This window comes from Asterias rubens, chromosome 13 (genome assembly GCF_902459465.1).
Source record: "Asterias rubens chromosome 13, eAstRub1.3, whole genome shotgun sequence".
Classification (NCBI taxonomy): domain Eukaryota; kingdom Metazoa; phylum Echinodermata; class Asteroidea; order Forcipulatida; family Asteriidae; genus Asterias; species Asterias rubens.
In genome coordinates this window covers 4592007-4619991 of record NC_047074.1, presented here as the reverse complement: position 1 = coordinate 4619991, position 27985 = coordinate 4592007, and the positions used below count along the sequence as shown (strand labels likewise).

General features: G+C 41.0%; 1 protein-coding gene across 2 annotated transcripts; it reads left to right on the top strand.

Moving 5' to 3' along the window:
- Positions 1 to 26: 26 nt before the first annotated feature.
- LOC117298369 (ankyrin repeat and MYND domain-containing protein 1-like) lies at positions 27 to 27861 on the top strand. 2 transcript variants are annotated; one of them, XM_033781593.1, is made up of 19 exons: positions 27 to 107; positions 1881 to 2225; positions 3327 to 3473; positions 4197 to 4406; positions 5715 to 5888; positions 6490 to 6631; positions 8239 to 8408; positions 9792 to 10426; positions 12176 to 12347; positions 13068 to 13202; positions 14263 to 14418; positions 15182 to 15289; positions 16078 to 16209; positions 17273 to 17380; positions 18271 to 18436; positions 19492 to 19711; positions 20805 to 20819; positions 25150 to 25304; positions 26438 to 27861. In XM_033781593.1, the coding sequence occupies exons 2-19, from the start codon at positions 1923 to 1925 to the stop codon at positions 26842 to 26844; spliced, it is 3555 nt and encodes a 1184-aa protein (XP_033637484.1). In that variant the 5' UTR covers positions 27 to 107; positions 1881 to 1922; the 3' UTR covers positions 26845 to 27861. The 2 variants fall into 2 exon arrangements, with proteins under 2 accessions (XP_033637484.1, XP_033637485.1); XM_033781594.1 differs by lacking the exon at positions 20805 to 20819.
- Positions 27862 to 27985: the final 124 nt, after the last annotated feature.

Below are 27985 nucleotides of genomic sequence, written 5' to 3'. Positions count from 1 at the left end.
AAAAAAGTAAGATTTTATGTCTTCCTATTTGTTTGAAGTGTTCTAATTTACGACGTATTAAGAACAAAAAAACGACGGAATCCCGTAGCCGAAAACTGACAATGCTTGTAAGAAATAGAATGCGCTGAAATATCTTTCGTTTTATGATACTTCTGTATGTCATTTTCAACACTCATTCGTCTATTCGATTCTCCCATTCTGATTCATCAGTCTGCAGGCTATTTCTTTATTTGAGTATTTCTTTTATTTCTGTTTACTTGTAAGTTTAGTATTTACTATTTTCTTAGCATACAAAATGCGTAAGTAAAACTAAAGGTCTCTTCCCCTCCTGCCTACCATTGCGAACAAAATATGTTCATGTTATATTATTACTGGTTCCTTTTTTCAAAATAAGTAGGTCTATTTTAGTATTAAGTATTAGTATATAATAGTAGGGCCTATTAGGGGTCTACCTGACCTAAGCATTACATTAATTACTTATTCAAATTGTTCTTGTTGTTCGATACAACTTACAAGGGAATGTCAGACAACTCGTCCGTCGGACAACTCGCACGTTCAGACAATTGGACGGTTCAGACAACTCGACGGTTCGGACAACTCGACGGTTCAGACAACTCGACTTTGAGACAACTCGATGGATGGCCAAGACAAGTCGACGGTTGAGCGGCCGACCGGCCGTTACTGTCATGTTTACACAAACTTTCCTGTATAATTCCTGCGATTCTATAATTTATTATTATTATTTATCAGTTATTATTTATCACAAGAAAGTGTGGTGTCCCAGTGAAGCCATACTTGCATAAACATCTGTTAGTGACTATCTCAAGACTTTGTTAAAAAACAGACTATGGTCTCTAGTGTATAGCCAGCCAGCTAGCAGTTGTCTTCAATTTATTCAAAATAACAGGTTTAAAAAAAAACAATTTAAACATTAAATAATTAAAACATTATACAGCTGTATTTAGAAGATTTACTTTTATTTTCTTTATTACCAACAACAATAACAACTCGATCATGTATGGTACAAAAATAATGAAAATGCGGGGTCATGGTAAAAAAAAAAAAAAACCTATAAATTATCTGTTTGCCCGGATATTAAACCCACCCACCATAATATACCCTCACCCCCGGGGAACACCCGTGCATCATTGTCGAGTCACTAGTCAGTACACCCCCCCCCTCCCAGGCCGCTATTTACACCTCCCGCGCTGAGCCCCCATCACGGCCATCCGTCGACTTGTCTTGACCCCAAGTCGAGTTGTCTGACAGTTGAATAAATTATCCGTCGAGTTGTCCGAACCGTCGAGTTGTCTGAACCGTCGAGTTGTCTGAACCGTTGAGTTGTCCGAACGGACGAGTTGTCTGACGGACTGGTTGTCTGGTCTCCTTACAAGGAACATGAGTCTATGACCAAGAATTAGATGGATACAGTGTGATAAAGCTCTATTATTTTAAGACTAGTCTTATCGTACTCAAGTAAGGACATCCGGATGAGTAACTCGTCCTAACTAAGGACTACCCTTAGGTTTTTAATATCTCCTAGGACTAGTCCTATGTCCTTTGTGAAATCGTCCCCTCCTGGTGCGATGGCATGCAAAAAGAAAAATGTTACCCCGTCCTGTTTCGTCGTAACTTGTAGTAAACAACAATTATCAGAAAAACGCAGGGCTATCACATAAAGACTTAATGTGCTAGTATAAAATATTGAAGCCTATTGGGTAATTAGAAGTTGTTTTACTAAGGCAGGGAAGTTTTACTTAAACTATAGTCAAGTGGCACAGTATAGTATTCTAAATAATATAGTTGCTCCAAATAATACCCTTGATCTTTTTTGATGACTTTAATTTAACATAATTCTCCACCCATTTTGATCTCTGAAGTGCTCTTGCAGCAGTTGAAGGCTAGCTAGCTCAAACCCCACCATGCCGTCAAAGCTAGAGTTCCATGTGTTCGCCCGGCTTAAATCAGCAAAGCGCCAAGACTCCAACACCGATCACCATGACTACAAGAGTGGGGCCACCTTCAGCGGTCACTTAGATGGCATGAAGAGGGTCGGAAACGGCACGTTTCTCTGGCCAAACGGTGATCGCTACGCTGGAGAATATGCAGACAACCAGAGGCACGGAAAGGGCGAGCAACTGTGGGCAGATGGAGCGCAGTTTACGGGGCACTTTGTGAGAGATATGAGGCACGGTTATGGGGAACATACCTGGGGTGATGGTGAGGTGAGATATGAATAAATGATTTAATTTGCTTATCAGCGAACATTTCTATTGGCCAATTCCACAAATGCTGATGAATAATGCATGAGAATTTCTTTGCCAAGTCAGTAGAGAAATGTGAAGGTAAACATAACACCGGGACCCAATTTAAAAAAGCTGTTTGGCAGAAAATGCTGCTTGGCAACTTTCTGTGCTGAGCAAGAAATGAGCGGGGCCACCGCCGGTGACAACTGTATTAATTTTGTTAAATGATGGCTGGTAACCTGTTCCTGCTAAGCAGTTTTTTTTTAGTTTAGCAAGATTTTGTGCTTACAGGCTTTATTAAATCAGACCCAGGCCTAGAATTTAATCTTTGAGAGGGCAGGGTTGTTTTTTTTATATAGAAAGGTTTGCGCTAACACCATGTAATGATGATCTTTAATTGAGTTGGGGTGGTTCTGAAAAGAACCATTGGTTTTAACTCGTTGTTTCGGTCAGTATATATATATATATGTTTTTTTCTTCAATTTTGCAAGGGGCACTTCCATGGGAAAATCTTAAAGTCTAGGGAAACTTTTGTGAAGGGGCACCAAAGCCAAGACCAGGGGCAACGGATACCATGGCCTTCATTGTTTTGGCAAGTCAATAGGCACTCCTGCCTTCACATAATGTTACCTTCACCACTTCACAGCTCTGTGGTGGATTTCACTAAGAGTTAAGACTAGTCTTATCTTGAGTTTGGGACAAATGACTCGTCCAAACCTAGGACTAGCTTTAAGTTTTTAAGATCCTCTATGGGACTAGTCCTAAGTTAGGACTAGTCCTAACTCTTTGTGAAATCGACCCCAGATCTCTTTTCTTGCTGGATTTCTGGGTTGCCATGCATCCCCTTGCTTCTTCTTGTGAAGTAGCACCAATGCCAAGACCAGGGGCAGTGGAGACCGTGGCCTTCATTGCCTACATGTCATTCCAGGCATCTGACATTGTGATGGCAAGTCAATAGGCACTCCTGCCTTCACGTAATGTTTCCTTTACCACTTCACAGCTCTGATCTCTTTTCTTGTCACGCAACCCCTTGCTTCTTCTCCACCTGTCACCAAACTTTATGTCTCATCTTTCCTTCAGAGCTACAAGGGAGACTATTTTAAAGACCATCGGCACGGACAAGGGACCTACACATGGCCGGATGGCTCCAAGTTTACTGGGACCTTCTATAAAGACTCAAAAGAAGGCTATGGCATTTTTATTTGTGCAAATGGCAACAAATTTGAGGTAATTTAGTAAATACATTGTCAGTTTTGATTTGTAGCCTTATTATTTGATAATAGGATAGGATGTGTCAGTCAACATAGACAATGTAAATATTATTAATAGTGATTTTAGTATAAATACATACTGTGCTGGTATACCATGACCGAAATGTGGCAGATTTTGGTATGACTGGTGTAGCTCTGCCCATAGAGTTATATATAAGAACTAGAGGGCGCACTGGCCTATATACGCGCTCCGGCATGCGCGCAGGCGGCCATTTTCTAAGTTGACAAAACTGGCATCTCACAGCGTGTGTTTGTGCGGCCATTTTGTAAGTTGAACAAACAGCATCGCGTTAGCGTTCAATAAAAAAAACCTCAAACGTGTATTTCATATTCAACGCGCGTGCAGAATGAAGCGCTTGTCATCTTGCGGTCCCGTGGCGTTTGCGCACGAAGCATCACTCGTGCGCCCTCTAGTTCTTATATATAACTCTATGGGCTCTGCCACACACATGAAGAAAATGAGCTCGGGAATCTAGTAGCCAAAGGTATTTTGAAGCGAGATCGACCTTTTCACCGTCTAAAATTTGCGTTGCATGTAGCGGTCTTGTTGCTCTGGTATGATATGTTATTCAGTGCCCACAACAAAACCATTTTTTGATATTTATCATTAACACGGGGTGTTAATGTCTTTGTTCCCAAAACAACAACAACAATAACAACAACATTAATGCATCAATAGGGTCTATACAAGGATGGCGAGAGGCTCGGACCAGGAATCTTGATGGACACCGAGGGGTTTCAAGATGTCGGACTCTGGCACAAGGAGCGATTGGTGAAGCTCTGCGCACCAATAGAGGGCGCTTTCACCATGAGAGAACATCCGGAGTTTGATTACGACCCGTTAGAGCATCAGATGCTGATTAACATAAACCAAAGTGGAAGTACACAGGTATTGTTAAATTTTGACCCCCATCCATCGGCTGCCAAAGCTCACAGCTTTCTCAAGATCAAAGTGTTGAATGTAATAGAGAAATAACTAGGGTGTTGAGAATGACAATTGTTTTATAACTTTCCTGAAAATAGTGAGAGACTGTATAGACGATGTGACCTGTGACATCACATGTTTACAAAAGAGCCACAGAGCCTGGACTTCGTGCAGGCACGATTTGTACACAGCCTAATGCCTAATGGAAGAAAACATAAAATCTTAAATTTTATGGAGTTTGCGCTGTCTAATTCCTATCAACTTTTGATAAGATGATAGGAGGCACATCTCAAAACTTGTCCAGCCTTTACTTTCATAATTCTTGGATTTATGTGGAAAATTATGACACAAAATGCCAACTTTCCCATAGGACCTGTGTAGTAGGCCTATCTTGCCTGCCAGAATACCCAAAGAATGCACAAGGTCACACTTGTTGTAAACAAAGTTCACATGGTCTATAGTGAGAGTTCCTGGTGCTGACGGGAACAGAGTTCCAAAGTTTGGGGCCAGCTATCGAGAAAGACTTATCCCTGAGGGATTTCGAACTTAAAGGAATTTCAAGAAGAGTGTTATCTATTTTGGTTTTTACCCATACACCGATGTTTGTTAGCACTGTATACTCAGTACTTTCCCGAGTCCTGTGAAAAAATACCACAGGCATGTTACTCGGATGGGATTCGAACCCACGACCCTTGCAATTCTAGAGCAGTGTCTTACCAACTAGACTTTCGAGGTTGTCCGGTAGCTAGAGGCAGTTCGAATCCTATGTTTGGCAGCGGGTACCACAAGAGATGTTAAATTTGCATCGGGAATAAATAATATCTATTTTGGTTTTTACCCATACACCGATGTGTGTTAGCACTGTAGAAGAAGTTTGTCTGTCAAAGATCTGAGTCCCGCCCTGCCCATTTGATACAAAATAAAAATGAACAGATACATTGGGAGAGATATATCACAAACCTGCAGCTGTATGGGGGACTACTGAGAGTTAGCACCAAGATTAGGACAAGAAGGCCGAGATTAGCAGGTCACTGCCTCAGAGGTACTGAACTGGCAGCGAGCAGGCTGGTGCTATGGGCCCCTATTCGGGGTCACTGTTCCCGAGGCAGACCACTAACCACCTCCGGGACACCTTGAGCAGGGTCTCTGGTCTGCCAACGGAGGGAGCTGCGCACAGCAATCGGAGCCAACCAAATTTGGAGGGCCATCATCCGATGCTCCGCATCATGAATGAATGAATGAAGAATGAAATGATGTTTTATTCTCTTCTAGTTGTTGAACGGTTCTGGAGATGCTCCAGACAGCGTCAGGGACACCATGGAGCGACTTTCCAGGACGTCGTTCTCCACAGACTTTGAAACATTTCTCCCGAGTCGTCAAGAGAGCGTTGATTTCTCAACGTTGGAGTACGACAAAGAAGAATATGATCAATCCTTCTTCAAACAGGTAGGTGTTACAATTTTTGTTCTTCACGTTTTTGTATTAAGTGCCTCAGTACATACATACATACAACAGAGCATTTATAAAGCACACAAATTTGCTTAGCATGAAATTTCTTCCTTGATAAAAACAGGAATACATGTACCAACCAAATTTCCTTTTGTTGCATATTGCTTGTTACTAGTATTCAGCTGTTGTTTGCTTATCCTGAAAAAATCACGTGGAAATTTGGTTGGTAATCCTGTTTTTATCAAGGCAAAAATTTCATGCTCAGCAAATTTTTGTGCTTAGCAGCTCTATGAAATTGGGCCCTGGTGATAAGCTGAGAGACAGGCTCTTTGATGTTTCTGTGTGAGTGCACTGCTAGTCTCAGACAGCGTTGTTGTGTTTTAGTGTACAGCTTCAGTTAATTGCTGTACAGTTCAGTAGCTGTCATACATTGACTACTAGTAGACTTAAAGGTAGGGTCATGTTTGGTAGTGACCCAGAATTTTGTTCTTTAACTTTTATCCAAAATTGTTCTCGTTAAGCATTGAAGAAGTTGGTTTTAGCAGTTGTTACTCGTTTGTTTTTATATTGTTGTTGTTTGTTTCTTCTCTTCTCTCAGAACTACAAACCTGAAGGTCAGGGGTCAACTGAGGTTGTTGCCCTGAATAACACCCCGTCTTTCATTGACCTCCAGAAACATATATACAAGCACAGAGGCAGGGCAAAAGAAGTCTCATTCTCAGTAGATAAAATTATGCAAGGTAAGGAATAATGCATCCTTTAGTTATATTGGCCCCCCTAAAAGTTATATTGACCTCCAATGGCATATATACCTCCAGTGGCATATTACATACATACATACATACATATAGGGCATTTTTATAGCGCCACTACGTCAAGAACGCAGCGCATTGGATAGGATATGAGGATGTTTGATACACTTCTTAAATGTTCGAAGAGAGTTGGATTTCCTGATTGAGGTGAAAGAGTGCATTCCAGGTGTGTGGAGCAAAATGTGAGAATGTGCGACTTGAAGCTGACTTAAGAAGCTTGATTGAGTTAGGTTCCATGAGGCGAGTAGTGTCGGATGCTGATCGTAGACTTGAGCGGCCAGGCTGATGGAGAGACAGGCAAGAGGATAAATAGCCAGGTGCTGTGTTGTTGAGGCATTTATACACATAAACCAAGATCTTGAAGGTTATCCTCTCCCTAATCGGCGGCCAGTAAAGATCTTGTATATATTGACGCTGCATTAGTTGCATGAGTGGAATAAAGACTTCCAGTGGGTTGATCCATTCCGTTTTGCAGACTATTCAGAACGCTATCAAATCATAAACACATCATATCATGGAGCAATATGGCCTCTCTAATTCTTTTAGGATCTTGAGATATTTATTCAGTATAGGGTGACCACATCAAAACATTGGAAATGCAGTTGAAATAATGCATTGTTACATGCGCGTATTCAGCGCCCGAAAATTGCCTAACAAGTGCCTAACAAACGATTGGAACTTTTAACAAGTGTGCATGGAACGTGAAGCAAAGCAGTCCCTCTGGAAAGCAGTCCCTTTTGTTTTCCTTTTTTCCCAGGACGAACGTGTACAGATAATTACCCCTGGAAAAAAAAACCGCCACACATCGGGGTCGACCCAGGGAAGCTAAATGAACGCACCCATTGATTTTCAAGTTCTGGTGCTGATTCACCGGAGTGTGGGTTCGAATCCCGGTCGTGACACTTTTGTCCTTGAGCAAGATACTTTACTATAATTGCTTCTCTTCACCTAGGCGTATAAATGGGTACCTGCGAGGGTAGAGGTTGATGTTGTGTATGGAAAAGCCACAAGCGCCTTACAGGCAGCTCAGGGCTGTATGAGTATACAGGGAGCTGAGAAACATTACAGGGATGTTATTGGCCCTATGACCAGGGCACTAATGTAAAGCGCATTGATACGGTTATTGTGAAATGTGCTATATAAGAATTTGTTATTATTAAGTTGTATTTGTACTTAACACCTGTAGTAAAAGCAGGGCTTAAAACAAAATCAGTAGCTAGAAGCTAGAAGCCCTTCGCTGGATTATTTCCCCTAATTCGAGTCCCGACAAGTATCAATGGATTCTTACAAACAGTTTCCCTACAAGTGCTTTCAAAGTGTAATAGACCTTTATCATTGTGCGGCCATCTTGATTCTCTCCCATTCTTATCAAACCGAGGCTGGAAGGAGAAATTGTCTGGTTCCTTTTCATGATGAATGAATATTAGCATCCATTAATGTTATTGGATACAGGGAACAAGACAAAGATGGTGTCCGCATGATAAAGGTCTCTTTACTATATGTATTTTTATTTATTTATTTTTTCTTCACACCAGGGCACCGTGGGAAACGTGGTAAAGAAGGCCCCATAGAGCAGACATCCCAGAAGCTCATCAAAGCCGCAGCGGCTGGTGACCAACAGATGGTGCATTCACTGCTCATGCAGGGTGCCGTCAATGTCAATGTAGCTGATAAGCACGGTCATACTGCACTACTTGGAGCAGCGGTAAGACATCATTTGAATTTTTTCATTCATCCAAAATGAAAGTTTTATTCACAGTACAGTTTTTGAAATTGTGATGTTCCAGTCTTGTTGTCTGTATGGGCCCGATTTTATAGAGTACCTAAACCCCAAAAGTAACGTACGCACTTGTTTAAAGGCAGTGGACACTACTGGTAATTACTCAAAATACTAATCAGCATAAAACCTCACTTGGTAACAAGTAATGGAGAACTGTTGACAGTATAAAACATTGTGAGAAACAGCTCCGTCTGAAGTGACGTAGTTTTCAAGAAAGAAGTAATTTTCAGCGAATTTGATTTCAAGTTTAGAATTTGAGGTCTTGAAATCAAGCATCTGAAAGCACACAACTTCGTGTGACAAGGGTGTTTCTTTCTTTCATAGTTATCTCGCAACTCCGACGACCAATCGAGCTCAAATTTTCACAGGTTTGTTATTTTATGCATATGTTGAGATACACCAAGTGAGAAGACTGGTCTTTGACAATTACCAATGGTGTCCAGTGTCTTTAACCCTTTAGAGACCATAGCAGTTAGAATCGGCTTGCACCAAAATACTTATAGCATCACAAACAGCTGGAAGATCTGACCTCTGTTCATTCAAACAATAGAACCATTGCATATGACGTCACACTCTCAAAAAGGAGGCAGATCATTGGACATAGCTGTCCTCTGTGTGTAAAAACATGCGCGTGACCTGTAGCTATTGATTTCCTACACAATACAGAACGGGCCTCTGAACAATGCGCGAAATTTTTGGTGTCAATTCTCTTTTGTGCATGTTTGTATATGATTTTGACACCACAAAAATAATAATGCAAGTTCACCCAAAACAAGGCTAAAAGCCAATCTAGGTAACGGGCTACAAGAAGAAAATGATTTAACATGAAAATAACTCAGGAGAGCTGGAGGCAGGAATTGATATTCCTCTTAAAACAGTCCAGATTGTGGGATGGGGGAAACATCCACCAGGCAAGGAGTTTCAAAAGAGATGCAGTACGTGGAATAAAGCTGTTGGAATGACTCTTTGTGCTGTTTTGTATGTGACTAATGGCTGCATTACACAGACTAATTTGTGTATGCCTCTTAGTGCACATCTCTGATGGCGTTTGGCAACAAATTGGGTCTGTACGCATGCGTGAATGTAATTAGCATATTTAATGGGAAGGGTATATTTGTTGACGTTGCTTAGTAAATTCATAGGGCACCAGTCAAATGTGCATTTCTTGATATTTTAGCTGGTAACCCTATTTTGTTAATCAGTAGGGAACCAGTCGAACGGCATATTGAAGCTCTCTACCTATTTTGCTTAGCAGGAATGTTTCTGTGGTTAACAGCTAAAGATTTCTTTCTTAATTTTCACTTTAAGGTGAATATGCATTTTGAAATCATCAATACCCTCTTGGACAATGGCGCTGACGTCAACAAACTAAACGATGAAGGACTCTCAGCACTGGTTGCCTGCCAAATGCTCTTCTACCCGACCAAGTCCTTCCAGTATAACATCGCCGAGAGATACCTCCCCTTCCCCGAGAATGAAGAGATCCACAGTCTGACTCTATGTCCAATCAACCCATCTGAGGGTGATAAAACAGGAAGTGTCTATTCAGGTAAAAGGGGTGATTCAGCAATGAGTTCTCATTCTTCGCAATTGAAACCCACAAGTGACTTGGACCAAGAGGATGAAATCGACGAAGATGAAGAAGTTGAGGAAGAGGATTTAGACGAGAGTGGGCCTTTCGGAACTCCGGTAAATGAACCAATCACAGATCAGGATAATGATCTCGGTACGCGAGCTGAAGAGAACCACGTCCCAAGCACGGTACCAAGCGATTTTCAGTCTGACACAACACTAGTGAATTTTGAAATTGACGTGACAGAAGACCTAGTCGAAAGGAGTGCTACAGTGATGAGCAATAATAGAAGGATTGTTAGTGGGCGGAGCTCTAGATGTAGTGAGGGGAACATGGACCAGGCCAGGCTAAGGGCCATCGTCAAGGCAGAGTAAGTTTAACAAATTTAACTAGAATAGAAAAACTCTCATTGCCGTGTCTGCCGTCGGTTTTCACCAAACTCTTGCTTACTTACGATTAATCTTAAGACTTAGGACGAGTCCTAGTATCCCGAGATACAATTAATCCTAGCGTGTCGTGAAATTGGCTGCTGGCTACATAAGGATACATAACGATTTTTCTCTTAGCTCAAAATAGGGACTTTTCGTTTTCGACGACGGATGGTTCTGCGACGGTTGTTCAGCTAAACGTTAGGGACTTTTCGTTTTCGACGACGGATGGTTCTGCGACGGTAAAGATGACATTTGGCGTCATCTGCGCATGCGTCGGCTTTGAGGACGGTCGTCCCTCAATTTCTACGACAGTACTTGGGATGAATCTTCGTTGTGCTGAAAACGACAACGTTTAGCTGAACAACCGTCGCAGAACCATCCGTCGTCGAAAACGAAAAGTCCCTAATGTTTACCAGACCGGAACTGTTTGTACTAGACGAGAATCAACCAGAATCAAAATAAGAAAAAAAATCCTAGGTCCTTCAACATGTAACTGTTTTTATTTGAACAATGGATGGAGCACCAAGACGTGTACAAGATTAATCTCATCTGCCTTTTTGCAGAATTTAGAGGTATTTATCAGACTCAAAAAATCACAAATTTGTTGAAATTCACTTCTGGTCAAGATACCACAAAGTGAAGCACATGTAATGTTCTTCAAGTAAAACACAAGAATGTCGGACAAGTAAGGTCATAAGCTTACTGGCCCAACACTTAAAGACACTTAAAGACACTGGACACCTTTGGTAATTGTCAAAGACCAGTCTTCTCACTTGGTGTTTCTCAACATCCTATGCATCAAATAACAAACCTGTGAAAATTTGAGCTTGATTGGTTGTCGATGTTGTGAGATAATAATGAAAGAAAAAACACCCTTGTCACACGAAGTTGTGTGCTTTCAGATGCTTGATTTCGGGACCTCCAATTCTAAACCTGAGGTCTCGAAATCAAATTCGTGGAAAATTGCTTCTTTCTCGAAAACTTCTTAATTTCAGAGGGAGCCGTTTCTCACAATGTTTTATACTTTCAGCAGCTCCCCATTACTCGTTACCAAGTAAGGTTTTATGCTAATAATTATTTTGAGTAATTACCGATAGTGTCCACTGCCTTTAACCCCCTGACCCCAGACCTGCGGTCTAGTATAAAAATTGAGCCATGTATGGTGAAGTGTATATACCTTCTCAAATCAGATCACTGAATACTGTGTGGTCAATACAAAAACATCTTAAAAACTCACCGTTTCCAGTTGCCCTTTAAAATGTATTTGTTTTTTTCATTGCCTCTTGTTGCTGAGCACCATGATTTTATGGAATGGCGCTCTAGAAATCCTGTTACTATAATAATTGTTATTATTTAGTTTAAGATTCAACTAGAATGGAAATCGCACATTGCAGAGTTATGTACACTGAACCTCAGTAGTTTCTGGCTACATAACGATACATAACGATTTTTCTCCTAGCTCAGAACAGTTTTTATGATCGCAGGGTTTTGAAAATGTTGTACTTTTCACTCTATCGCCCTTCAATATGTGATTGTTTATATTTTTACATGTACATATGTTTTTACCATTATTACATTAAGTGACCCTTTCAGCTACTGCTGCTGGTCATTTTGCATACGTACCATTAAATAGTCGAGTCTAGTCACCCACCTATACTTTCTCTATGTTTGTTTTTCTTCTTGAATAGGCACGTCAATATGGAAGCAACAATCCGCCTACTTCTGAAGAGAGGTGCAGACCCTAACGCTTCCAGCGTACCCATGCCAGTCATCTTCTTTGCGATCAAGGCGGCAGACGTCGATGCCGTCCAAGCTTTCTTGGAGAAAGGAGCATTCACCGACATCAGACTGTCACACAAGGTCAGATACTTTGAACTTATGAACACTATTCAATGTTTATAGGATTGTAAATTGGATTTAATACATTTAAATTAAATAATTTAACCCTCCTACTATGTTACCAATTAATATCACTCGCTGTGGTTTTGAATGAAACTTTGAACTTTGAACTTATGAACACCATACAATGTTTATAGAGTTGTAAATTGAATTCAATACGTTGAAATTAAATAATTTAAGCCTCCAACTATGTTACCAATTAATATCAATCGCTGTAGTTTTGAATGATACTTTGAACTTTGAACTTAAGAAAACCTTCAATGTTTAAAGGGCTGTAAATTGAATTCAATACATGGAAATTAAGTTATTTAACCCTCCTACTATGTAACTTTGAATGGTTTTGAATGACACTTTGATACTTTGAGCATCATTCACTGTTTATGGGGCTGTAAATTGAAATAAAATCATTTAACCCTCCTACTATGTGACCAATCAATATCACCAGCTGTGGTTTTAAATGATACTTTGAACATATGAACACCATTCAATGTTTATAGAGTTGTAAATTGAATCCAGAACTTTGAAATAAAAGGATTTAACCCTTCTACTGTGTGACCAATTAAGTGTCACCTGCTGTGGTTTTGAATGACAGATGTTCCTAGATTGATTGGCTGCGTATTGCGCCACAGCACCTTATATAAACCATTACATTATATTATTTTATTTTCGGAATAATTGTAGAAAGAAGGTCTAGCACCCTTACACATCGCCAGTGCTATTCGTGGTGAAGAAGGCGTTCAGATCACCAGACTACTCCTTGCTGGAAATGCCTGCCCCAACGTCCGATCGCTAGACACCGATTCTCACACGGAAATGGTAAGATTACAAAATTCTAGGCAACTTTTCTCTAAAAGTTTGAATGTAAATCCCTGATTGTTGTACAGAATCTACTGATTGCAAGATACAAATATCGGTGGCTCTGCCTACACCATTGTCATCATCATCATCATCATTCTCTGTGGTCCATCAAGGGGGACGTAGAGCCGCCCAAACCAATCGATTGGTTGCAGACTGCCACAGCTGCTGTGCCGGTGAGCCATGGTCCACTTCTAGTTGGCGGAACCAGGTGTTGCGTGGTCGCCCTCTGGGTCTCTTCCAGGCTGGGCCGGGACGGAGTCCCCATCGAGCGTTGACGCTCAGCTTGAGGGCGGCATGTGCTGGAGTGTCTTCTGAAAGTCGGCGGACATGGCCAAAGAGGGAGTGGCGTCGCCGTGAGATGGTCACACGGATGTCCTCGAGACCGGTGGTTTCCAAAATTGATCCGTTGGAGACAAAGTCTGACCAACGGACACCGAGTATCCGCCGTTGGCATCTGGTGTTAAACGCTTGAAGCCTACACCTACCTTGTAGAAATAAATAGGGAGCGGTTTGAGATGCTCTCAGGTGTGACAAGTGCTATTATAATAATAATAATAATTGTGGCTTCTTATATAGCGCACATATCCGTCATTTAGTAGTGACGCTCCTGGTGCTGTAACATACAGTATTTCCTGCAAGATGTTGGACTACATTTTTTAAATATGAGACCTAACCCTTAGATAGCACCATATAAGGTTTTTACAAGATGCTGTGGCACAATATGCTGCCGATCGGACTAGGAACACCGGGGCGAACCCCTTCTCTTTTCGATAAGTGCACTGGGTTCTTTTACATGCGTTACATAACACATGGGACCAACGGCTTAACGTCCCATCCGAAGGACAAAGCAATGGTGAAGTGTCTTGCTCAAGGATACAAGTGTCACGGCTGGGGATTCGAACCCACACTCTGCTGATCAGAAACACCGGAGTGTGAATTTGGTGCTCAAAGCGCTCGGCCACGATGCTATGCATATTATATTATTCTTATTCTATGTTTTTTTTCATGATGACCTTAGCAGGAGGGAGGCCCAAGTAGTGCTAATCCAAACAAGATGAGACCCGGTCTCGACGACAGTGTCTCTGTGCTCCTTCGTGAGCTCCAAGAGAAGGGTGAAGACAAGGGTGGACGTACCCCTCTACACATTGCCTGCGACAGAGATGACAATCATGAGGTCAGTATAACAATATTATCATCATCTGAGCTGCTTAAAGTCTGTGGACACTATTGGTAATTACTCAAAATAATTATCAGCATAAAACCTTACTTGGTGACGAGTAATGGGGAGAGGTTGATGGTATAAAACATTGTGAGAAACGGCTCCCTCTGCAGTGACGTAGTTTTCGAAAAAGAAGTAATTTTCCACGAATTTGATTTCGAGACTTCAGATTTAGAATTTGAGGTCTCGAAATCAACAATCTGGAGGCACACAACTTTGTGTGACAGGTGTGTTTTTTCTTTCATTATTATCTCGCAACTTCGATGACCAATTGAGCTCAAATTTTCACAGGTTTGTTATTTTAAGCATATGTTGAGATACACCAAGTGAGAAGACTGGCCTTTGACAATTACCAATAGTGTCCAGTGTCTTTAAGAAAAAGGTGAACAAAATATTTTAAAAGTGTCGCAATTAAACTTTTGTTGTTGTTTTAAACTTGCACTTTTAAGAGAATTATTAAAATAATATTTTTCTTATGGGCTATAATTTCATGCTTGAAAGATATTTATTGGATTCAAAGTCAATGTTTGAATAATTTTTTTTAAAAATAAGTTAAGATGAAGTGAGATATTATCATTCAAATACACAAGACTGCCGGACTTTTCTGGTTGTAATTTTATTGGTCCAACACTAATTTAGATCCAACATTTTGCAGCTTTTACTTGATATTCATTCATGGCTCTCTTTCCCCCCCCCCCCCTTCGAATTGACCAATTAGCTTGCGAGACAAGTCGTTCATCTACTGTTGGAGCATGGGGCTAATCCCAACGTGCTGTGCTGTGGACAATCTCCACTCTCATTGGCTATCGCCAGTGGCAACGACCTGGTAAGTTTCATCTGTAGTATGAACGGGAAGCTTGCTTGCTTACTTGCTTAAAGTCGAGTGATGTCCTCGAATCACGATGGTTCCCGGAGCCTTTCTGTTCTCCATTGCTGACTTGAAATCTGCCAGTAATTTAAGTCTTGTGTCCATTTTAAGAATGTTAGTGAGTGTAAGTTAGTGCCAGTCTACCAGGTTTCTTCCTCCCATGCTTAGGGGTCCACAAAGCAATATTGGACACTGGTTCGTCTTTGCTCCTGTAGTAGTGGCCAGCAAAACACATCCTTCTCTCTCTGAAGAGGATATGTAATAACTAGTTTTTGCAAGGGCGTCTCAGACAGGTTTTTTTAAGTGAAACCCATTTATTTTACACCTTGGAGGGGTTTACAAGGTGATGCAGCACATATAGCAACCACTGCCAGAAATACCAAGCCTAACCCCTTCTCTTAGTTAGAACATGGTTCTTTTACATGCATTACACAACACATGGGACCAACTGCTTTACGTCCCACCCAAAGGACAAAGCAATAGTGGTCAAGTTCCATGCTTAAGGACATAGGACCAGGACTCAAACCCTGATGATACATGTAAGAAACACCAGAGCTCGTGTCCAGTGTGCTTGACCCCTCACCCACGACACGCCATAGGATATAGAAAATACAGACATTGAGCCCAATTTGTCTAGTTTCGTCTTCCAAACACCGTCCCAAAGAGATTACCCCTGCTACACCCCTGTGAGATGAGTTAGTGATTCAGTTATGGTTAGCTATTCTCTTCTTTTCCCCTTCAACTAGGCCATTGATGAGTTGATAGCCTATGGCGCCAACCCAAGCCTACCCCTGGGTAATGGCATTGGTAGTGCATTGTGTGTTGCGGCTAATACTGCCTACGAATTCAGAAGAAACGCTCACCAACGCATTGCTCTTGTAAGTTTACACCTTTTTAACTAACATTAATAAAGTTTTTTTATGATTCTGAATTCTTAACCCTTTCTATAGATGTTAAATTTGCATCAGAGATAAAGATTCGTACTTGAATTTACCCTTTATACATTGATGTGTGTTACATGTAGGTCTATATACTCATTACCTTCCTGACAAAAGGCCCAGTCCCACTGCAGCGATAGTGAGAACGATAATAATAACGACGCAAAGAGAATTTCGAATAATAATAATAACGAGGTCTTATAGAGCGCACAAATCCACAAAAGTGCTCAGGGCGCTATTACAGAGAAAATTATGTTGGTTGAATGAGCGTGTGCGTATTCTGCATGGAGCAATTTAACCAATAGAATGCGTTAATTTTCGATGTGATCATTATCGTTTTTCGATATTGCTGCGGTTGTGACTCAACCTTTAGTCCTTTGAAAATTTGTGTAGTACCCGCTCCTAGAATTTAGGATTCAAACTGTCTCTTGTTACTTGGCAATCTCGGTGGTCTAATGGTAAGACATTTGCTCTAGAACAGCAATGGTTGTGGGTTTGAATCCCAACCGAGTATGCCTGTGTAGTTTTTTTTTCACAGGACTTGGGCAAGTATTGAGTGTACACTGCTTTACACACATCGATGTATGGGTAAAACCAAACATTAATCTTAACCCTCTAACTCTTTGACCATTCAGTATCATCCTCTGTGGTTTTGAAGGCTAGATAAACTATCCAAGCCTGCAATCATCTGGTGACTGCAACTACATACGTGTAGTACACAGTTAACCCTCCTACTAATTAACCATTCAATATTATTAGTTTTACTTTTCCAGCCTGCAATATAATTATTTCTTGTGATCAATGCATCTACACATTACACGGTTAGTTCTGTGTTTGTTATGCCACCATACAAATCCCATGCAGTTGAATGATTTCAAATGATTGGTAATTTCGCTGGAAATTCGTTTAACAAGAGTGGGAGGGTTAAGACCAAGATAAATGGGTAGTGTGTGAAAGTCTCTTCAAGAATATAAAGTTGATCCTAAAATCTCCCTCCCTACAGATTGATAAACTTGTCAAGGCAGGAGCCAATATCTTAGCACCAGTCCCAGTGGGAGGAAAGAAAGTGATGGGAACAGCTGTTGACTATGCCTACTGGATGTTCAATCAGGTAATAACAATGGACTTTGCTAGTCTACCATTTATGAATTATGATGTCGCGCCCCTGTACACCGTCCCCTTCAACCATCTTAGCAGGCATTATACTTCGCTCATGAAGGGGCACAGCAATTTCCCTCTGGTAAAGGGCACTTTTATGGGAAAATGTAAATTTGTCTTTGAACTCTGCAAAGGGCACCACAGCAAAAGCGCAGGGCTCCACGGCAATCGCTGTGGGTGCCGTGGGTTAATTCTAGGCCTGTCATAGGCAACACCAGGTAACACAATCTACCACAAATCAGTCGGTACTTCTTCTTCATATTGAGCCAGAACTTTACACACTTTTTCATTTATTAACCACGGTTGTAATGCCAAGCACTCTCAGAAAAGCAAACTTAATCACAGGTTTTCAGTTCGGTAGCAAAACTGAAAAGCCAGTTCGCATGCTATACTGCCTGGCAGGATTCAAACTGGGCCCAATTTCATAGAGCCGCTAAGCACAACAACTTGCTTAGCGTGAAATTTCTTCCTTGATAAAAACAGAATTACCAACCAAACTTCCATTTGTTGCATATTGCTTGTTACTGGTATTCAGCTGTTGTTTGCTTACTCTGAAAATCATTTGGAAATTTGGTTGGTAATCCTGTTTTTATCAAGGCAAAAATTTCATGCTAAGCAAATTTGTGTGCTTAGCAGCTCTATGAAATTGAGCCCAGGGCCCTAGAGGTGGAAGGTGAGGAAAGACACTACTACACCAGCCCGATCACCGAGCAGTACCTCCCCTCTAACCATCCTTGACCTCCCCTCTCCCCCTCTCAACAAAGTATAATTTAAAAAAAGCACTTGAACAGTAATTCAAATGTCCAAGGTTCACATCCAGATTCTTGTTCATGTGCCCTCCAGGATCGGCGAATTGCCCACATGCCCTACCATGCCCTAACCCACTCCGAGAGAGATACATACAATGCTCGACGGAAACTCCTGGCTCACCTTGGTGACATCCTACGAGGAGCGGCCGTAAAGAGAGAAAGACAGAGGCTTGAGATGGAAGAGTTTGGTGGAAACAGAAGTAAGCTTTGATATATTTTTCTAATTGTCTGAAATTTGAGCAAAAATTTGATGGTCGGATTCTCACTGAAAATTTTGTGTTGTTGAATTGGTTTTTCTGAATGAATTTTGACAGATGAATGCAAAAACCTCTGCGTATACAGCAATGCAAAAAATTACATGATAACAACACATTATACATGATAACAACGCATCCACTTCGTATATCTCCAAGACCTCATAGCCCTTCGTTCTTATTCACTTTCATCAGCTACCCGACGCCTTCGCTCTTCTTCAATCGCTCATGTCCAGCTTTCCCCGGGACCCCACACCATGACACGCTATGGCGATCGGGCCTTTTCAGTCATAGCTCCAACACTTTGGAACAAGCTACCCACCCAAAGCTACCCACCCACATTCAAGCAGCTCCTTCTTTGGACATTTTTAAATCTCTGCTTAAAACCAATCTGTTTTGTCAATCTGGTCATAGTGCTTAGAAACGTCCGTATTTAGCGCTCTATAAATGTTGTAATTATTATTATTATTATTATTAAATACTAGATAATAACCCATAGTTATGATGAGAACCCATAGTTACTTGATAACCTATAGCTACTAGATTAGAACTTATAGTTACGAGATAAGAACATAATCTATTAAGAACCTTGGAGTAAGTTTTAGATATTTTAAAGCGCTCATTAAATTCAACTACACGATCAGGACCAAGTAGATACTAGTTAAGAACCCAGAACTAGATGCACACCTAAGATATGAACCTTTAGCAATGTGACCTATGTTTACATTCAAACCGCCCTCTGTTGACAAAACACTGTACACGTCATGTTTCGCCAGGCAAAAAGACACGTAGTCATGGTAAGATTGCGTGCACTTTCTAGCTGGCTGCCACAACACAAAGTTTTTGCCCGGCGGTATGCACGCGAATCATGTTATGGTTTTCGAGTGACGTAAGAGGTCACATCGTCTATAGATACTAGATAAGAATAATACTTGCAAAATAAGAACACATTAGTCACTAGATACTGTTACTATTAAACAAAAATTATTTTCCTTCCATAGGTATGAGTCCGAGCCAGGGTTTCTTGTATACAGGTGCTGGCGCTAAACCCCAGGAGAGCGCCCTCGTCAGACCGAAAGCGCTAAGACAGGGAGGAAGGGGTAGCCCCACCCTGAAAAGTGCAGAGGACGGGGGCAAGCAGGTTGCTTTTAGAGCCATCACAAAGGACAGCACAGGCGCTGAGCAGCCATTGGTCGACAGAGATGATGATGGGACAGTAAGGTGAGCGACTAAACATACAGGGATGAGAAATGTCAAGCTTTTATGGGAATTCAGACTTTTTTTTTCCAAAAGTCTGCCTGGTAAACAAAACGTGCTGTATTTTTGTCCAAATAAAATTGGTCATGCTCCTTTTCTAGTGCTGAGGGTATTGTTCCCAGAAGCTCCTTGGAATGTTTTACTCCTGGACCGATTTCACTAGTTTTGATTTGTGATCATTGCTATCACACTAACGAAGAGATCTTAAACTGCAAATCCATCGCTTGCGACATCACTGATTTTGTGTTATCGCAGTTGCGATGAATTAAAAATGAAAATAATTTTTTGTAAGAGGCTAAAAGCAATGACCTTTGACACAACCCACCAAAAAAACATCGGTCGTCGCGATTAACAAAAAAAATGCATGAATTTTAAATGTAAATTGAAAAGAAATTGCTAAATCAGCTATCAATTGGATTAGTTCAATACTTACTTTCCCACAAGACGGATTTCCCTTGAAAGTTCTCAGGAAATCTTTTTACACTTGTCTACCATTTCTTGGGAGTTGAGGTAAAGTAGGATCATTCTGGGGGGGGGGGGGGAGTGGTAAGCATACCGTGTGCTCAAAATTTTCCAGGAAAATTTTTTCAAGTGTGAAACAAACATGGGGTGGCGGTGATGAAATCCCCCAGAAATATTCTAGGAATTCAGGGCTCAGTAAATGTGAAACGAGCTTGAGAAATCCACACTTTATCTTGGTCTTCACAATATGGCTTCCATTAACATATTAACCCTTTGGTGCACAAGGCGGTCTCCAGCGACCACCAAAAACACGTCAAATTGGACTTTTATAGACAGTCGTAACTTAAAAACTACAGCCCCCAAATATACCGCTCTCATCCGACTGTTTAGAGCGAGTGTTGAGCTGTGATTTGGTGTGATGCTCAACAGGGGGTGCTATTGAAAAAGATTGAGAAAAGCACGTTTGAACATGTTCTTTTTTGCTTTTTTTTTTAAAACTAATCTGTGCACCAAAGGGTTATTAACTATAACTGTACATCAACCATTTATACTAATAACAAACACTATCCTCTCTTTGGCATGCTTCTCATCATAGGAAACAAAAACAAAGGTAACGTTTGTGTGCGCTTGTTAAAGGTTATCTTGTTTTGTAGGTTGGAAAAGGCTGTTTCAGTCCACCAAGAGTGAAAAATTAAAAAAAACGCAAAAGCTTGTATGATGGCTTTTTTTAGTTTGAATTAAACAGGCGACTAAACAACATTTTATTCGTTTGTTTAAAGTGCACTTCCCTTTTATTTGCATAGTGTATAAGCTCTTCTACTCTCTGATCTTTCAAACTCTATGTTTTGAAACGATAGACTATATCAATATGATATCATGTGCACACTCAACCCTCCTACTGTCTGATCAGTTAAGCTCATCCACTGGTTTGGAATAATAGATAAAATCAACACAGTACACACTCAACCCTCCTACTGTCTGATCAGTTTTAAAGCCCATCCACTGTGGTTTGGAATAATAGATAAACTGTTCCAGCCTGCAATATGATATCATGTGGTGATTGCGTCATCACAGTACACAGTCAACCCTCCTATTGTTTGACCATTTCACTGCGGTTTTGAATGATAGATGATGAAAGCCTGCTATTATGTTATCTTGCAGGAGATACGCAAAGTGAACACAGTTAGTTCTGTGCACAGTTGTGCAACCAAACACAAATCTTGCATTTTTACAGTTTCAAATGATTGGTCAACCTACTGAAAAGTTGTGGTACCAAGAGTAGGAGGGTTAAGACCAAGAGGAATTGTTAGTGTTTGAAAAATTGCTGAAGTTCCTTCCCGTTGCAATCTTTAAATATAAGAACGAATCGCTGTCGCAACTTGTGTCATTATTGATTCACAGAATTGTTTTAAAACTATTTTCTGAGTCTGAAATGCCATTCTAAAAAACACTTGCTTTATCTCTATTCTTGGTGTCAGGTTAAATAATTAAATTTTTCCTTTTCCCCCTCAATGTTTGTTTCCCCTTTTTTTCTATTCTCTCTCACACGTCCTTTCTGCATTGATTTGTTATTGGTTCTGCGTCCACCCTTTTTGCCCACCCTTCTGTCACTTCCCCCACGTGCACCTCTTTCAAATGAGACAGTGAAACTGCTGTTATGACAGTTCACATGAAAGAAAGTGGCTACGACTCAGGGGCCGTTAAGCGGCTCCTGCAGACCAAGAAGTTACGCTACAGGTTGGGTCAGAATTTCAGAATCAAGATTGTTTTGTTTCTGTCGTTTGGAGTGGCGTTATCTTGCAGTTTTATTTGCACCTTTTCGTCATGTAGGAATAGAAAGGGAATTTGCACATTTCTTTAAAAGAAAAATTCTGTAGTTTCTGTAGTTTTAGAAACCCCTTTGTTAAATGGGGCAATTAAGTTTGCATTATTATGACATCATGACTCATTTGCATAATGACCTAACCTGATGACAGTTGTAGTAACCAGTTAGTTGACTAATAACTCAGAATGAGACGGTAAAAGCAGGGGGTGTGAGCTCACAACAAAAAAGAAGTGCAATCACACACAGAATACATCTCATGTATAAAAAAAATGGCATTTCACAGAGTTGTGCCTCCTCCCCCTGGATTTGCTGCTACATTAGACTTGTGGACAAGTCATTGGGTGCATTCGTTTAGCTTCCCTGGGTCGACCCCGGTGTGTTGTTTTTTCCAGGACGAACGTGTGCAGATAATTACCCACGTTCGTCCTGGAAAAAAAACCGCCACACACCGGGGTCGACCCAGGGAAACTAAACGAACGCACCCATTAATGGTTTGTCGCGGTTGTAGTTGAGTCATAGTGGTGGTGTAATGGTTCAGGTGTCCGCGATCAAATACTGCTCTCGCGAGATCACTGCTCTCTCGTGAAGCTGCTGGCTGCCGCCTAGTCCCCCCCGTTAGTCACGCAGGGGCCAGCAGTTACGCGAGAATATCGCCAGTGTGCAGAAATCACGGAGAGAGAGAGAGTCGGGACTCTATCAACGCGACAGACATTTAATGACTTGTCCACAAGTCTATCGCTGCATATACTACCATACTTATTTCATTGCATATAGATGTGTTAACTCTCTTTTGATTGATTTATTCCCTGATTTTCTTTTACGTAATGAAACCATAGACATCACGGACGAAGTGATAGATATCATTTCAGGTGACACGCTAAAGCCTGGTTCATCGCAAATGCGAATGCAATACCAATTTTAACGTCATTGGGCTATTTTCGCGGCAGTTTCGCACAAGTCAACTTATTGCAAATTATTTGTTGCGAATTTGTGACGTCAAAATTCATACCACATTCGCATTCGCAGGAAGTATGAACCGGGCCTAATACATCACGACTTCACTCAATACCACACCTTCACAGCATGCTGTGTTAATCAGTGGCTTTGTTGTTCGGCATTGAATGTACAATTTCATGCTAAAATTTCAGCCATTAATTGTGTCACATTTGTAATAGATTTCACTGTTATAGCCCAGTCCAATTTCACCTCCATTTTAATAGCTCACCTCACCCCCAGTGTTCTCCCCTTCCCCTTCATGTAATTGTCTACTTGCCAACCATTCACTTACCATCCACCACTCGAATCAACAAATTGACCTAAAAGTCAACCATTGTTGATTTGATCATCCGCTCACCAAACCATCCACTGACCATCCAACCCTCCAATTAAAAAATCATCCTAAACTTCAACCAAAAATAGTTTGATCAACTATCCATCAACCACCTAAATCAACAAAAACCCTCAAGTCAACCACATGGATGTTGTCATCCACGATCGCCAACCCACATCCACTGACCATCCACCCTCCAATCAATAATCAACCTAAAAGTCAACCATAGTTGTTTCATAGAGCAAGGACGCTCATGGTTGGTTTGACCCCACTCAAACCCCCTGCCAGCCACCCAAATCAACAAAAACCCTCAAGTCAACCACATGGATTTTGTCATCCACAATCGCCAACCCACATCAACGGACCATCCACCCTCCAATCAACAATCACCCTAAAAGTCAACCATAGTTGTTTCATAGAGCAAGGACATTTATGGTTGGTTTGATCCCCACTCCAACCCCCTGCCCATCACCCAAATCATTCAAAACCCTTAAAGGATTTGGGTGCTTTTTGTAACACAAAACACCATGTCCACAGATACATGAAACTTACAGTGTGTGAAGATAGTGATAGTAGAAAGCTTCCCTAAAAATATTACTTGCTGAGGTGCTGTAGTTTTTGAGAAATGAGAACAACAATGTCATGGAAATCTGTTTTACATGCTTGAATAAGTTTTGTCTATTGACACAAAAATTATTTTCGTGACTTGTTTGACTCATTTCTCAAAAACTTACACTCGCCAACCCATCCACTGATTATCCACCCCTCCAATCAACATATCACAATAAAATTCAACCAGATAATTGATTTGATTCGTAATCAACAGAACACTCTCACCTCTCTTTCCACAGTCACAAAGTTATCGTGCGAAGTTCATCCACTGCCTTAATGCACCCTTCCCCCAAATCCAGAATGCTGTGACATTTCATACGATCACATTCATTTCATTATTCACAGCTACAACAAGTAATCAGAAGCCATAGAGTCAATGAAAGAATCTTAAATGTTTGTTAAATATCAAGTTAAAAAACACAACAAAAAAAACATCGAAAAACCTTACTTTATCATTGCATTATGGTAAATCTGTCTGAAGTGTAGAAAATAAAGGTCCTGTGTGAGCACAAAGCAAGGCTGTTTTAGGGAATTGCTTGTGTAATTTTTCCTCATCTAAAGAGATGTTGATAATAGGTCAAAGTAAAAGTTACCAGATAATCATCCCGCCCACATCTGTCTTGGAAGACGCACCCATTTAAAAAAAAAAGGGGGGGTTGGGACGGGGGTCACACAAAAGATTAATATTTACCTGTTTTTTCACTTTTACCTTGGCACCATTCTTTCCGTGTTTGATTTAATTCACACATATTTTTGGACTTCCAGGTTTTACAAAGCCAGCAATTGTTTTAGTCTGGCTCTTTTTTCCTTAAGTAAGAAATAATAAAAATAAAAGGCCCTCATCCTCTTCTGTTTAAAAAAAAACCCCAGGACAATCAACTGAAAGTGTATATTTTACTTGCTCTTTATGGCTACTTTCATTGTCTGGAGTTTCGTTGGTAACATTATTCTGCTAAGTGTAAATTTGTTATGCTTAGCTACATTTTGTGCTGGGACAACAAGGGCTTTTGAAATTGTAACAAACAATATGTAGACAAAGACCCAGGACACAAAGTTTGAACCCTTTGAAGTTTGTTCCAGATTCCGCATTGCAGTGTCACATACAACAAACAACTGGAAACCTATTGTATTGAAGTCTAAAGAAGCTTTCCCAATGTGCCTTTACTTTTACAGGAAGCCACTGTTCAAGTATTGCTATGAGTGTGGACGGTGTCTAGGAGTGCGCTTATCGGCCTGCACACGCTGTAAAGAGGTCTACTACTGCAGCAAAGCGTGTAAAATCAAGGCGTGGAACGCGAGACACAAGGAGGAGTGCGTGCGGATTGGAGGTAAAGTTTGGGGTGTAATTTCATAGAGCTGCTTGCGACGGCTGATATTGTGCTCACTGCATGCAAGTTTACATTTCATTGTTTGTTTGTTTGTTTGATTGAATGATCTTCCCATCAAGGGAACTTGGCAAACTCCCACATTATAAGTTATCGCACAAGCGCGAGTGGAATACGAGTTGGATATGGGACGCAGACGCGCTATATATTTTTTTGTATTTCACGAGCGCGCGTGTGATAACAAATTTATCTTCCAGTCTCACTTGCAACGTGCAAAATTTAAAACTTCAGAGCGTTAGTTCACGCGCACAAAGTTTAGAATGTAATTTTTGCACTGTCCGTACACGTAGCGTGACAAAATGACATTTCACAATACGCACTGTGTAATAAAAACAGAGGAAGTAGGATATAAAACAGAGGTGGTAGCACCCCCTAGTAGTTTGAGCTTCTGATTGGTGGATATAGCGCGTACTGGAAGATAAAGGGATATAAATACCAAGCTGACATCAGCAAATCTCTTTCAAACAAACATTGGTTTAACGTTTGGGATTGTGAATTAAACATATCAAGAAATTGTGATTCAGTAATTGTGCAGTAACTATTTGACAATATTTAGTCTAGTCATTGTTAAATCAGCGGTTAGCCTTAATTTGCTAAACAAAAGCTTAACTATGCTGTGTTTAGCAACTTTTTCCGTTTGAGCAGCTCTATGAAAATTGGTTTTACTTTCACTTTAACTCGATGCTGTCTGACATTTCAATATCATCCATTTTGGTTTTGAATGATGAACAAACTAGGCCAGCCTGCAATATGCATGATGTGATATCATGTGATCAGTGAATCTACATAGTACACAGTCATCTCACCATCAAACTTGGGCAAAACCTTTATAGTCTTGCTGAATGATTGGTTTGGCTGTTCAGTTCTGAATCCATCAAACTCGGGCTAAAACTTCAGACTTTGATAAGCAAGATTGATATGCCTGGCCCCATGCCGAGTCTGGTTTGTTTTGTTGGGCAGAACTGAGTCAATCAAACTCAGGTGAGACCCATGGGAGTCAGGGTAGGAATGTGCAGTTGGGATTTTTAGGAAAAAGTCTTTCCCTCTAAACATTGATGACAATTTTTTTCTTTCAGGACGAAGCAGTCGCAGCCCAAGTCCCACCAGCAAACCATCTCTTGGCACAGCCTCCACATTGACAACGAATCCTAGCCACGGAAATTCATTGGAGAGCCTAGCCTCATCTGTAGCGAACCCAATGATCAGCCAACCAGGCAAGCTTGGAGGTCAACGAGGGTCAAATGCCAAAGGTCAAGGTAGTAAAAACCTATTAGGGGCTGCTGCTAAGTCTCTCGGGTCAAAGGGTGGCCAGGGGACTAAAGGGGCGGGGGTTAAAGGTCAACAGACTGGATCATTGACTGGAGGGAAGGGTGTTGCGGGAATCGGCAAGGGTGTTGCGGGAACCGGCCATAGTGGAAAGTTAAACAGTACGGATGAATACAGTTTACGGGCTGAAATAACAGACAATTATAGCTATAACTGAATGAACTACTTTATTTATGATAATGTTCAACCACTGCATTGCTCAGGTGTTATTGCCTTCAAGGGATTGGTCGATTGGGATCAGTGCAGCAGTTGGAGTGAGGGTGTGTGATTGGGGTTAAATTATATCCCATTTGTTTCAGCGCTTAGAAACCCTGTATTAATGCATGTTATTATTATTATTATCATTAATTGGAAACTGAAATGACTGCTGTTGGGTACTGTTCCTGTTGAGTGCCATTGAGTTTCTAAGTGAGGGGTTCCAACTTGGGAAAAGTATTCCAAGTTGGGTACTTCAGACACCACAGTGGGGTTCCAGGCTATCCATGTTGTACTCCCTGATTTGATTTGGTGCTCAATATGGGGGCATGGTGTAAAGTCTCTCCCCACCCCCTCTTGTGTCTACTATGTGTGCTTATGGAAACTTGGGAATTTGTAAGAGGATTTTAGGCGGCGCGTCTTTTTAAGACGAATACAAAATTGTGGTTAAGTATTGGAACATTAGTGTTGTAGCCACAGTGGGCGGTGCCGGGCGGGCCTGCCCAGCCGGCCCAGAACTAACATGAATAATTGTGTGAAACGGCCTCTCGCCCTTGGTGGACTAAATTGGATTTAGAGCTCACTACTGGCATGGTATACCCGGTGGGGGAAAAACCAGGACTAGGTTGATGTGAGTGTGTATCTAAATGGGGGTAATTTAACTGTATACATTCCCCCAATTGGGAGAAGATGTATATCCCAAATGGGGTATTTTAAGTGAGCTAGGGAGAGAATTCCAGATGATCTATGTTGGTATTCCCTTACTGCTTTTAACAAGTCTTGATTTTGTGCGGTAATCATCACACAATCTGTAGCATCTTGCTTACCAGGGATTCCCTGGATTGACAAAGTGTCGCCAATCATTTTTCATAGGAGGGGCAAGGGGTAGATACATACATTTGGGGCTGTTCAAAGGCACTGGACACTATTGGTAATTACTCAAAATAACTGTTAGCATAAAAACTTAACTTGGTAACAAGCAATGGAGAGCTGTTGATAGTATAAAACATTGTGAGAAACGGCTCCCTCTGAAGTAACGTAGTTTTGGAGAAAGAAGTGATTTTTGACTAAAATATTTGAATTTGATTTCGAGACCTCAGAAT